This window comes from Boeremia exigua (assembly GCF_020726555.1).
Source record: "Boeremia exigua strain MPI-SDFR-AT-0100 chromosome Unknown C7974scaffold_3, whole genome shotgun sequence".
Classification (NCBI taxonomy): domain Eukaryota; kingdom Fungi; phylum Ascomycota; class Dothideomycetes; order Pleosporales; family Didymellaceae; genus Boeremia; species Boeremia exigua.
This window is the reverse complement of record NW_025763520.1, coordinates 1,286,992-1,298,832: the sequence shown is the minus strand read 5'-3', so window position 1 is coordinate 1,298,832 and position 11,841 is coordinate 1,286,992. Positions and strand designations below refer to the sequence as shown.

Here is an 11,841-nt window from a genome sequence, read left to right as displayed (position 1 = left end):
GACTCAGAGACAGTCGGTGTAGCTTCTGTAGAACTTCGAGTCAATTGAACAGGTGCGGGTTGCGCGTCGGCTCAGCGAGCATTCGAGTCGCAATTCATGAACGATAATTACTAGAATCAGGCTGTGATATTGTTCTCACCGGGTACCTAGGTCGTAACGGGGCGTGTCTAGGAAATGATAGTACGCCACAGCCCTCGGCTTCGCGAACGGTGTACAACTTGCGCATACAGTCGACTGAATAGAAATATACATCAAGTCCTTACGTGCTGGAAAGTACTTGGAGCTCAGCATAGACGCTTTTGTTGGTTTGTCTGAAAGGATCGATTATACTGAGAGTCATTGATACCCATGTAAAATGAACAATGAGATGAAGAAACCTTGCTCAAGAGAACGAAGAACATGTCATGTATTCAAGGGCAGGGACGGAGACCACTGAAAGAAGACTCAAACACAATAGCCGACTAACGCATAACGATGCCTGCCGGTTTTGCATTTTGAGGGTAGCAATCGTCTTGGTCATGTTGTATGACGATCTCTGATCTGTGCAAAGATGGTGCCACAACGAAAAGATAAGAGCGTAGCCAAGATCAGGAGCATCAATGCTGGCTGATAAGCTTGAATAATCGATCGACGAGCCCAGAAATGGTGCTAATTCAGCTGGCTATCACAGGTGTGATTAGAAAAGGTATGGTCAGATTCGCTTTTGAATGCGTACGAACGTCGAGAATCTACGCGCGTTGGGAAAAGCAAATTGTAGCTGAAGAGGTTGAACGTATGCTTTGCCTCCAGGGCGGAGCGATACAATGCCGCTGCGCGTCGCCTTGAATCTCCAGTTGAGGTCGCACTGACAGAATTTGTCTCCTACAGGTATTAGCAAATAATTCAGTCGCCGAAGAGCGATTCTTACCTGGCGAGCGGGCCACAAGCATACAAGGATGCGCCCTGCGAGTACCTACGACCGCGACCTTACGCACCTGCCTGCCTACCGAAGTACGTTGAGGCATGGGTCGCCACTTGTCATTTAAGGTCTTTTTCATAACAGTATATTGTACCTACCCAAGGAATGCGTATTGAGGAGTCGCATTCTCTGGGCTGTCTGATTAATGTGATGGCTTTCCGTGAGCGCACCAAATCTCCAAGGCGACAAGACGACTATCAAGCCATTGTAGACTGTGTGCGGCATAAATAGAAGCGCCATACATTGTCGAGTCTCTGATCCCTTGTCTTGATCTATGTCAGATAGCAAAGCACAAAGACTCGGGAAATAATTCGGCCTTCGACAAAGAGCGGTACAAATGAAGAGGAGAAGTATCATTTATTCTTTGTTCACACGATGAATGAAGAAATGCGAGCTGTTGAGCTGGAAATGTATTGCAGTATCCCCAAAGAACAAATGTGTGCATGCGACTTCATTGTGACTACCAATCTCATTCATGCCGGGAACGCAATGTCGACGTTGCGCCACAGCGACAAATAACTTCCATGAACGAACTCCATCAATTACTTGGGCATATCGCGTTTATCAAAAACGCCACCGGAATAACGCCATAAGAGTCAATTTCCCAAGAGAGGCGAGACCCTCTTCCCTTCTCTGCAAGGCCAAGTATACGCTGCGAGTTTGCACCCCTGTGCCAGAGCATTTCGGTCTGTATCGCGAGCATCTCAATGAGTTTGTGCGACAGTGTACTGACCATGAGACTCGGGACCGGCGCTACTTTTGCGCTTCAATGAAATTTGCCCCGTCCTTTTCGGTGCGGGCGCGCTTTGGCGAAGCTGTCTGCTCAAGATCGTGTTCAGCACGGCGCTTGCTCGATGCCATATGCGATGGCTGCAATGTGGACAACACCGTCGTAGGTTTTTTTGCTGATGGATTGCTTGCTACAGTTGATGGTAGTGGTACCGAGGATTTAGCAGCTGAGGATGCCGAAGTAGCTGCTTGGGACTTTGGCAGCTTGAGCTTGCGCTTCGGCTGCACATTCGGCTTCATGACATATGTAGACTGCTTCTGATTGCTGCCTTCAGATAGCAGTGTGTTCACATCTTGTGGAGAGTGGTTGATGAGGGCGTGTAGGGTTTCAGGCGCAGATGATGAGCTTGAAGCCAGTGGTGCTTGTGGTTCGGAAGAGAGGCGTGGCATTTGTTGACTTGCGGCAGCCCTGCCTTTGCCTGTCGGCATGAGCTTCTTGCTCTTCATCGGTAACTTCTTTGAAGTTGAAGTGACTTTTTGATTGGGCTGGACGGCGGCATCAGTGTCTGCATTTAGGTTGGCTGCACCCTTTACTGAAGCGTCTTTGGCCACTGCATTGGTCTTCGCCTCGTTCTGCTTGGCCTCCTTACCGCGCTTTATCTCGCCGGCCTTGATGGTATTACTGACACCGTTCTGTATTGAAGTCCTGTTCAATTTGTCTGGGTTACCGACAACAGTGTAGAGGTTTTCACCCTTGATAGCCACATCGCAGCGGCTTTTACGCGTCTCGAAAAGATGGACTATGGCATCAATTCGCTGTTGGAATGTCCATTTCCGTGTAGAAGCGAAATTAGAGGCGTATTGGGAGTCAAAGCAATGGAGTACTGAAGGTCCCTTGTTGTGCAGATCAATCGCGAGGTTTATGATGTCCCAACAGCGTATGGTCATCTTGACCGGATCGTAGACAGTTTCTCCCATCTTCTTTTTGGCGTATCGGGACTTGAACGAGTTGTCCTTCCGCGAATCAACCGCTTTCTTGGTGCTGGCCATCGCTCGAAGGACCTTTTGCACATGTTTGATCGCATCTTGGCGGTCAGAGGGAATGGTGATGTCGTTGCTAGGTGGGCTCCAACTCTTATCGTGAGTTTCCAGGAACGTTCTTCGCACGTCTTCAACCGAGTACGTCTCTGCAAGCTCATCGAGTCTTGAGGCAAACTCGGCGGACAACAAAGACTCCGTGTCTGGTTCGAGCGCGTTCTTCTGAGGCTGCGTCGACTCAGATGGTACCGTTCCAGAGTTCTCGCGCTCATTCTGTAAAACGCCGGCGTCGCGAGGGGTATTGTCATCGACTGTTCCACCATCCTCTGTGCTGACAAGTGTGTCGGGACACAATGCAACAGCAGTTCTATGTGCCGTTGAGTCGATGTCGAGGAGAAATTCATCCAGCAAAGCATCTTGACCTTGCAGGAGCTCTTGAGGCTGGGTAGGCTGTTGCACTGGTGCCGTGGCCTCGCAGTGTTCGACCAATGACTGAGCTTCTGTGTGCTGATCTGGCGGTGATTCTGCATACCCTGTGTGCTCAGGCTTCCAGTTGAAGAGGCTCTCGAGCTCTTCTTCTGTGTACTGAAGATCACTCGTCTCGACCAAGTGGCCGCCCTCATCACTGCTATCATTGTTGAGCGGCTGTTGCGTTGCACTGAACTGCCAACTCATAGACTCGATCGGACCATCAAGTTGTGTGTTCGCTTGCGGCAGATGGAAGCCAGATGACTGCATTGAAGCCACAGGCGTACCCCAAGGTTCGGGGGATGCTCCAATCTGACCATAAGCAGATTGCCCTGCCTGGTAGTACCCCGCATATTGCGACGGACGATACTCTTGTTCGTGAACAAATGAACTTGACGCCTCAAAAGACGGAAGTGAGGAATCAGGTGTATGAGCAGTCTCAAAGCTATTGTGAAAGGGATCGTATGCGCTGTGCGTCGACGGCTGAAGGCTCTCGGAGCTTGTGAGGACGTCTGTATACGGCAAGGACCCCTCGTGTGCTACCGCACGACGTCTCGCGCCAATGCGGCTCCAGTCAAGCTGGCGTGGGGTAGCTCCTTTTCGGAACGTTAAAGAAGGCGCTGAAGAGGGACGGTTCTGCTTACCTTGTGTAGTGTACGAGCGCGCCTGAGGATTGGTGCGGTTCACGCGACCGCGAGCGTAACCATGAGAACCGGCTAAATCATTCGCCATCTTATTCAGTATGGTTGGGTGAGGAAGTTTCAATGGTATCTTGGTATATTTCGAGCCGCGTGGTGACGGTGAAGTATCCGGATGGGACCTCGGGAGCTTGGAGAAAGAACACTTGCAATTGTGTGCACAAAGGATGTGGGGAGAGATTTTGAATTGAGCCAGCCGATTGGCAGGTTGCGCGGTTTTTGAAGTGGGTTGACTTGGTCGAATCGGTGGACGCGGTTAGAGTTGCTCGAGCTCGAAGATATATGAAGGTCGGTCACTTCACCAGCACCGTCCGCGCGTGTCCGTGCACCACTGCGAGGCACGGCCTTGGCGATTCACTTAGTAAGACCAGAATGTAACATATGCAAGTGAAAACGAAGCGCTGTGAGGTGCTACGTCACGGCAGTTCCTCACTATCCCCATGACGCCGAGTCTTTGCTGGATCCTAGGATCTCAAGCTGGCGGTATGGGCTTTGATATACGATGGCAGTAAGTATCATGCCGTGAGATGGTTGTAAGTATAGTTCGACGAGAATCACTATGCTTGATATAAAGGGCAAATACATGCGATACATAAGGTATAATTGAGTTCATCCTTCCACTGATGTCACAGAAAAGACAAACCGAATTAGCATGAACAAATCTTAAGTAGACACCATTGCTGGCGTCAAAGTACGCAGTCAAAGATCTGTGGCGCAACGCCGCAATCCAAATTGCGAAGAGCGACACATGGTGGTAAAGCCCCACATGCTTTTACTGAGCAGTTCTTTGTCTGGAAGTTCGTCACGTTCGTCTCAAGCTGCTGGATCCCTAAACAAGCATGGAATGAGTAAACAATGCTCTGATCCTGCCAGACTCGATCTCGGTTGCCAACACGTATTCTGCAATTGTCTTTCGGAGGGTTCGATCGAAGGGTTCGTGATCGAAAGGCTGCGGAGCCACGGATGTGGCATCGTCGAGTCAAGCTTAGGCTTGCGGATACGAGGTATCGATAGATGTTCGGTGCTTCCATATCTTTGCGCGATGACTTGGGCGTAGTTGCCATGTCCTGGCTTTGCGACTTCCCGGCTTGCGTAGGTAGCACTGAGCATTACCCGCTGCGGCAGCATCTTCTCGCGAGGCGACAGAACGCTGCTGTGCTGAGTATCGAATTCATACGCTCAGTCAGGTACAACATGTATTTTCAGTATATAGCAAACCCACTTATAGCCATTGACAACACGAACTTGTTTTCGCAGCCTCGACACTCGACCACCGAGCCGCATATGTCCGCCCATCTTCCATCCTCAGCGTACCTTGTCCTAGTTCATCTCGCTCGTTCGGCAATTGCTAATGTTGCATGTTCGAAATTGTTGGCTGATGGTGCTGCGCCTCAGCGTCGCGGGTTTGAGCTGCGTTCACACAATGTCAACAAAGACGCGCTTTGACAGAGGTCGGTGAGCAGTGCTGAACGGATTGTGCGTGGAGACATAATCGGGAACGAAGATACACAGAAGCGATAAGAAACAATGCTGAGCTTTGCGCAGCCGTGTGAGTGATCGTCGACGGGAACGGCTGCGGATGTGTTGTGGCGTGCTCCATCACCTCTACGCATTCATCCACCTATCCTGGTAGAACGACTAGGGGCAGAGATAGTAATTTCTTCCGTTTTATCCTGGTATATGCCACTGTGGCAATGTACTGTAGGCCTGTCGTCGCTGCCTGACCTACACGTTTCCACCAAGTTTTGCAGCCTCGGAAACGTTGCTTAAGTCTATTAGTAGAATTTTTAGTCGATCTGAGGTTGTATGTATCGATTTTCATATGGGGATGGATACCGTGTCAGATTTTGGAGATGATGGCTGGAGCGAAAGATGGAGGAGATATCAGCGCACACGTGGAGGCATCATGCAGTAAAGCCAGATTAATCCTCGCAGCGTCGTCAATTTAATGTTCATGGTAAGAGATAACGGGCCGGATCTGCTGATCCGTCGCACCACCGAGTCTGAAGATGCTCCGCTCTCAAGTTCGATGTTGCGCGAGATCGCAGCGAGGGCAACCAGCTTGATCTGTTAGGTTGCTTTATTTCATTCATGGTAGACATGTTATATCTCGAACACTTCTTTTCGATACGTAGCTATGGGAAACTTAATTGGCCCATCATCCACCGGTAGCTGTGCGTGATGCTAGGGAACTGAATTGACCTAGCATTCACCACCTCCACATCACCTTCAAACGCCAAACACCTCGCTGTGAAGCAAACAGAACAGAACGATCTTATACTTGACTGTGTATCGTTGACCGTGGAATAAGTCGGCCATCAGCGCACTATTGGAGATACTATCCAGATATCTTGTGGCGATATACGATAGATGTCTCCTACGCCCGGGTCTCTTAGGGTTTGGACCTCGTCACTCTACTTGTAGTAGGAACTTTCTTTGGAGATTCGGATCGAGTCTGCTCTTGGACTTCCGATTGGGTCTCCTGTCCTCCAACTTGGGCTCGGATACGCTTTGAAGACCTGGTGTTCTCAAAGACGTCTTCTGCAGGGCGCTTGTGTGAAGACGACGAGAAGGGGGCAGGAGAGTGCATGGTCGGAGCCAGAAGCTGAGTATCCATAAATGTCGCTGGAGGTGAGCATGCGGAAGGTTGCTTTGCCGGTGTGTAGCCTTGGAAGGCAGATTCAGAACCTTGAGCGATGAGTGAGAACTCGTGAGAGGCGGGTGCGGTGGGAGTGGCAGTTATGTGGCCACTTTGTTCTATCGGTAGCTTCGCGCGTTTCAACTTTGAAGGTAACATCTTCGTGCGCTTTGTTTGAGGTCCGCTCGCTGTGAGGTCCGCAGATGTCGTTCGCTTCCGCTTTATGCCTGGAACTGGCAGCGGGGTGGATGGAGTAGCAGTCTTCTGCGATGATGAATCAGGCTGCTGCGATGAGATGTCATCTTGCTGTGATGACGCGTCAGGGGAGATAGCAGTTGGTGTCGACGCTTGTTGGCTGCTGACAGCTTTGCCCTTCGTAGTCTGCTTAGTCTTTCCAGTATTCTGTGCTTTTGCTACGCCTCCTGATGATTGAACCTGGCCATCTGTGCTCGTAGGATTAATGCTGCCAGTACTTGACGAAGCAGAAGTCGCTGCGAGCGTCCCACTGGTGCTCTGTGACACCGCCCTCTTCTCTTCAGTCTTGAGCAGCGGCATACCGCGCATGATCGCCTTTGCCTTGCGGCCGTTGCTCACGTTGTTCTGAATAGAACGGTTGGCCATCTTACCTGGCGCTCCGACGAAACCATCGAGACTTTCGCCTCTCATCACTAAATCACAACGACTCTTGCGGGTTGCGAGAAGGTCCGCGATATTATTAATCCGCATTGCGAAAGTCCAGTCTTTTGTCGCTTTAAATTGCTTAGCATAGTTGTGGTCAAAGCAATTCAGTGTGGAAGGGCCCTTCCTGTGAAGATTGATGGCCATAGTCACGAGTTTCCAACACTGCAAGACCATTTCGGTCTTGTTGTAGTAAGGTTCCCCGGACTTGCATGGAAGCCAGCGGGACGCGAAGGAGTTACTCCTCTCGGAGTCCTGCGCGTCTTTCGTGCTCGTCATCGCAAAAAGTAGCTGTCTGACGTAGACCTTGACTTCATCATCGCTGTTAGGGACAGTGTTGTCATCTTGTGGCGGATACCATGTCAGGTCGTGGCGCTCCAAGAACTTCTCTCGTGCCTCTACGGTGTCATAGACATCCACGAGATCGTGGAGCTCTGCTGCCAGTTCTGCGGTGAGCAACGTCTCCTTACGCCCTGATTCGGCCACGCCGTTCACTGGCTCAGCGTCACCAATATCTTTTTTGTGTTGATCTTCTTCCAATGCAACACCCGCCTCAGAGTTTTGAGTGTTGTTACCGACCTGCTGTGCTGCCTCAAGCTGCTCGGCGTTCACACTGTCTTGCCGATGAGTGGGAGCGACTCCCTCTTTGTTGTCAACAGACACCTGTGGATCGACCACTTCTTGGCTCTGTTGGCTTTGCAGACCTCCACTGGTTTCTTCTAGTAACGAGGACTCCATATTTTCGGAATTCTGTCGAGAGGAAGAAGATGTAGATTCGCGAGTCGAAGTATGTTGAACACACGGTCCCTTCTGCACCGATTCGAAGTACTTGGTGGTGGTGTGATACAAGTCAAGGGTATTCCAATCGATGCTAATGCCCATGCTCTCGAAAAGAGTGATGAATGCATCAACGTCGTTCTCGTCCCAGGAACCAAACTCATGCTGCCTCGGCAGCCAATAGGAAAGGATATCTCCGTTCAACATCCGAAACTGCATTTCCACTGGAGGTTGTGCCAATCCAGACTGAGCAGCATACAACGGCCAGAGAATGGTCATCTCAGGCCACATGTGAGCGAACGTGAACGGTAGCCTTGAACCCAAGCGCGGGCTGTATATCGCAATGCCGGAAGCGTCGATACCTTGTCGGCCGTCAGGTCCTTCGAAAGGGTAACCAGAGGCCTGGCGCTGCGATCCTTGATCCATGACAGACAGGTCTTGGAGCAGATATTCGTGTGGCACATCGTACTGATCAGCGCCGTCGCCGAAATGGGATGATGTGGCTAGATCATTCATCATTGTATTTGGTACGTAGGAAGAATGTCCACCCTGTCCATAGTACTCGTCTACTCCGTAGGTATCATGGAACTGCGTCTGCCACTGGACGGTATCAGGGTTCTGTGTGTAGTGCTCTTCCTGAGAGAAATATTTAGCATTGAAGGTGTGAAACACATTGTAGAACTCAGCACATACCCGAGATAACACTTCAAAGTCGTCGCAGTTGCTCGTGTCCATGATATTCTTGTGAGATGACATGTAGTAGAATAAGGTAAGGTGGAGCAATACCGCAGCCTTGCGAACCCTCCAAGTATACCCAGGCACCACGCGTCCGTGCACGCGCAAGTCGGTGAAGGCGCGCTTTCCCCGCCCACGCGCCCTTTACACGGTGTTTGACGGGTTTGTTTACATCTCTAGACTACGTCACCAAGGTGAAAACTATCTGCAGCACCTCGAGAAGCTTCCAGGAGCGCGGAAGACGATCAGAAGCTCCAGAGTGTCGTACCCGGGGATACAGGGTTTGAGCAGCATCTTAGATGTGAGATGGGAACATGGCATGGGAATGTGAGTACTTCGTACTTGTGTTTGAGTTCTGCGCGCTGTGCCATTTTTACGATCCTGAGCGACGAGGCGGCTGGGTGGTCTTCCAGTGTCCTGAGGTATGGTATTGCGTGGGCGTGAGGGCGCAGACAGCCACGCTCATAGCATGGGCAAATGGGGATGCTGAGACGACAACGTTATGGCTTTCTGGTCAGTATCAGCATCATTTAGATTTCAGGCGAGAGCGATGGTGCTGGATCACCTTTAGGTGGACGCTGCTCTCAAACGCATACGCTGGCGTTGAACCCCACACCACCCTCCCAGCAGCCCACGTTATTCCCGCAACGTGTCTGCACAGAGTCAGATTTGCAATGACATGCATGGCGGGAATGGCATTGGGGTACCTTGAGGTGAACACAGCCCTTGGACACACGCCTGTGTCATGGGCTTTCAAACTCTTTCACGCTGACACGCGCGGCGAAGCATCGTCAATTGAGCATCCGGAAGTCATCTCTACCCATCATCAGCACTAACACTACACAATTCCAGTCGTCGGTGACAGCAGCAGCGCTGAAATACCTGGAGTTCGACACAGCTCGGTCAACCCGCACCCGAGGCCATGTCGTGGACACCTGCGTATGGGCGTCCAGATTCCCTCGAACCCACAACTCTCCATTAGCAGCCCAATGGCATCGTCAGTTCTTACGTCTTACATTGTTTTTACCCAAAGTCAGTATCAGCACTGTCACGGCCATGCACTCGAAGTCTCGAAGCCCCGAAGCCTCGAAGCAGCAACTTACAGTTTACATATATACCGCAGAAAACCATGTATCCGACACCGCCTGCTCTCGCAAGGCGAGTCAGATTTTATACCCATCGACTATGGGGTTTGCGGGCTTGCGGGCTTGTGTGTGTGGCAAGCTGCTTGCTCAACTCGTTCACGTGCAAGGGACAAACTCGAGAGCAGCCCGAATCTTGCTTGGACGAGCGCCGTGAGCGAGAATTGTTGACTAGATTGCACGGCTATGGATTGGAAGTACGCATCTCGTGGGACACGGAGGCGTCGGGCGGCGGATTGCAGGGAAGGCATCATTCTTGGAGGACGGGATCGTCGATGAAAACAGCATTGTGGGCGAGAATGGCACCATTGTGAGAAGGCAAGATGAGACAAAGGACTGGAAGCGGAATCGAAGTCGAGTCGAGAGATCATAACAAAGGGTGTCAAAAGGCACAAAAAAAGCATCATGTCGTAACAATGTTCATTATTCATAGAGTTTTGAGGTGGCAGCAAAACCATGCTTGCTTTCTGTAACGTCGCTGGTCGCTTAGAAGAATGCCTCCGCAAGGTAGCTCTGGAAGTTGCTGTCCCTGAAGCTCGGTGTCGCGGAGCCGAAGTCCTGATTGGGATCAGCAAAAGAATTATTGGAACGTCGGAGTTTACTTACGGTAGTCTCAATCGCCGAGCGCGCCGCCGCAGTCATGCTGTCCCACGCAATCAGCGGCTGCTGGCCACCAAGATCCCCGGTGCCGATGAGCTGGTGGTTAACAGGGAAATAGCTGATGTAGCCGATCTTGGGGCCAGTACCCTGGAGCGCAGGCGACGCCTCCTTCTGGTAATCGCCGTGAGCAGAGATGGCAACGCCGGTGAGAGTCGCGGAGGTGGATTGCGCGGACAGCCAGACGACGATGTTTTCCCAGTCGTGGCGGTGGCCGAGCCCAGTCGACGGCGAGTCCTTGGGCATGTACCAGCTGTACATGATGCCGAACTTGCCGCTGTAGGTACCGGCGCGCGCGTAGACCTGGCCGGTGGATGCGGAGCAGCCGCCGTTGGAGGAGCCGCTGGTTTGGAGGCCGCCGCTGCTGGATGTGAGTAACCAGGGGTGAGTGAGAGGTTGGGAGACTTACCCTGTGTTACCGGCCGCGTCGACCGCGGGGAACGGAACGCAGCCGTTGAAGACTTTGAGGTACGGCTTGTACTTCAGCATCAGTGTTCCGACTACGCCAGAAGGGACGGCCTGAGCGAAACCAACGACGGCATCGTGACCAATGACCGCCCGTTTCTCAATGCCAGTAGGCAGGGCAGAGACGCATGTCGCTGCCGCAAGAAGCTGTATAGCCAGCGACTGAAGGTTGAAGAGCATCTTGAAAGATAGACTGCGATTGCTGAATCACTGAGAAGATCGTCGGCGACAATGTGGAAAGGCGGCCGAGACTGGAAAAGCCGGTGCGCAGGGAAAGGCTGATACTTCTTCACAATTCACGAGAGCCGCCACGATTCTTATACTCCTGCCGATCTGCCGTTGTAGCTGGCAAGTCCATAGTGCTTTTCGGGAGCATCACTATCATCGTCTAGCGGTTCCTGTGTGGCGCTGTTCCCGCTGTCGGTATGCACGCAAGCGCGTCCATTCACCGCACATGGCCACGAGGAAGACCCCTTATTGGCGTAACAAGCTTTGCGACAGGGTTCGAGGATTCGACACTGTACAGCTACAGGTATAGTGCAGCCGTTCAGTGGGAGCGAGTAAGAAGCACACCTTGGTATCCGGGGGTTTAATGTCGAAATCGGAGCAACTACCTACTCCAGGAAACGTTCCTGTGGGATCGGCGGTGTTAATATGGCCGTTGGAAGGTCATGCGTCTCGAAATGGAGTTGATCGAACGGGAGCCAAGATAAGAACCGGGCGTGCGAGCACACTGCCGAAGGATTGGCCCGCGTACCGACGCTAGTCTGCAGCGGATGGGGAAGGTGCACAGATGCAGAAGGGTCCTACAGGGGTATCACGGAAATATTGTCAACGTGAGAGGTGCGAACATGTCGA

General features: G+C 51.8%; 3 protein-coding genes across 3 annotated transcripts; all 3 read right to left on the bottom strand.

Annotated features, from left to right (window-relative positions):
• Positions 1-2,320: 2,320 nt before the first annotated feature.
• C7974DRAFT_276376 (uncharacterized protein) lies at positions 2,321-2,821 on the bottom strand (the record flags this gene model as incomplete). The annotated part of the gene is made up of 1 exon (XM_046137567.1): positions 2,321-2,821. A coding segment is annotated over one exon (501 nt), but the record flags the coding sequence as incomplete, so codon positions are not given.
• A 3,462-nt stretch (positions 2,822-6,283) lies between these two features.
• Positions 6,284-8,719, bottom strand: C7974DRAFT_410169 (uncharacterized protein; the record flags this gene model as incomplete). Its single annotated transcript, XM_046143442.1, has 1 exon — positions 6,284-8,719. One exon carries the CDS (start codon positions 8,717-8,719, stop codon positions 6,284-6,286), a length of 2,436 nt encoding a protein of 811 aa, XP_046000209.1.
• A 1,435-nt stretch (positions 8,720-10,154) lies between these two features.
• C7974DRAFT_127213 (necrosis inducing protein-domain-containing protein) lies at positions 10,155-11,291 on the bottom strand. The gene is made up of 3 exons (XM_046135284.1): positions 10,928-11,291; positions 10,468-10,879; positions 10,155-10,419 (listed from the first exon to the last, which is right to left on the bottom strand). The coding sequence occupies exons 1-3, from the start codon at positions 11,161-11,163 to the stop codon at positions 10,348-10,350; spliced, it is 720 nt and encodes a 239-aa protein (XP_046000208.1). The 5' UTR covers positions 11,164-11,291; the 3' UTR covers positions 10,155-10,347.
• Between the last annotated feature and the right edge of the window lie 550 nt (positions 11,292-11,841).

Coding starts and splice junctions, on each gene's coding strand:
- C7974DRAFT_127213 (XM_046135284.1), bottom strand. CDS start 11,163: ATGCTCTTCAACCTTCAGTCGCTGGCTATACAGCTTCTTGCGGCAGCG. Junction 10,880..10,927: donor GACGCGGCCGGTAACACAGG/GTAAGTCTCCCA, acceptor CACATCCAGCAG/CGGCGGCCTCCAAACCAGCG. Junction 10,420..10,467: donor GCTCGGCGATTGAGACTACC/GTAAGTAAACTC, acceptor GATCCCAATCAG/GACTTCGGCTCCGCGACACC.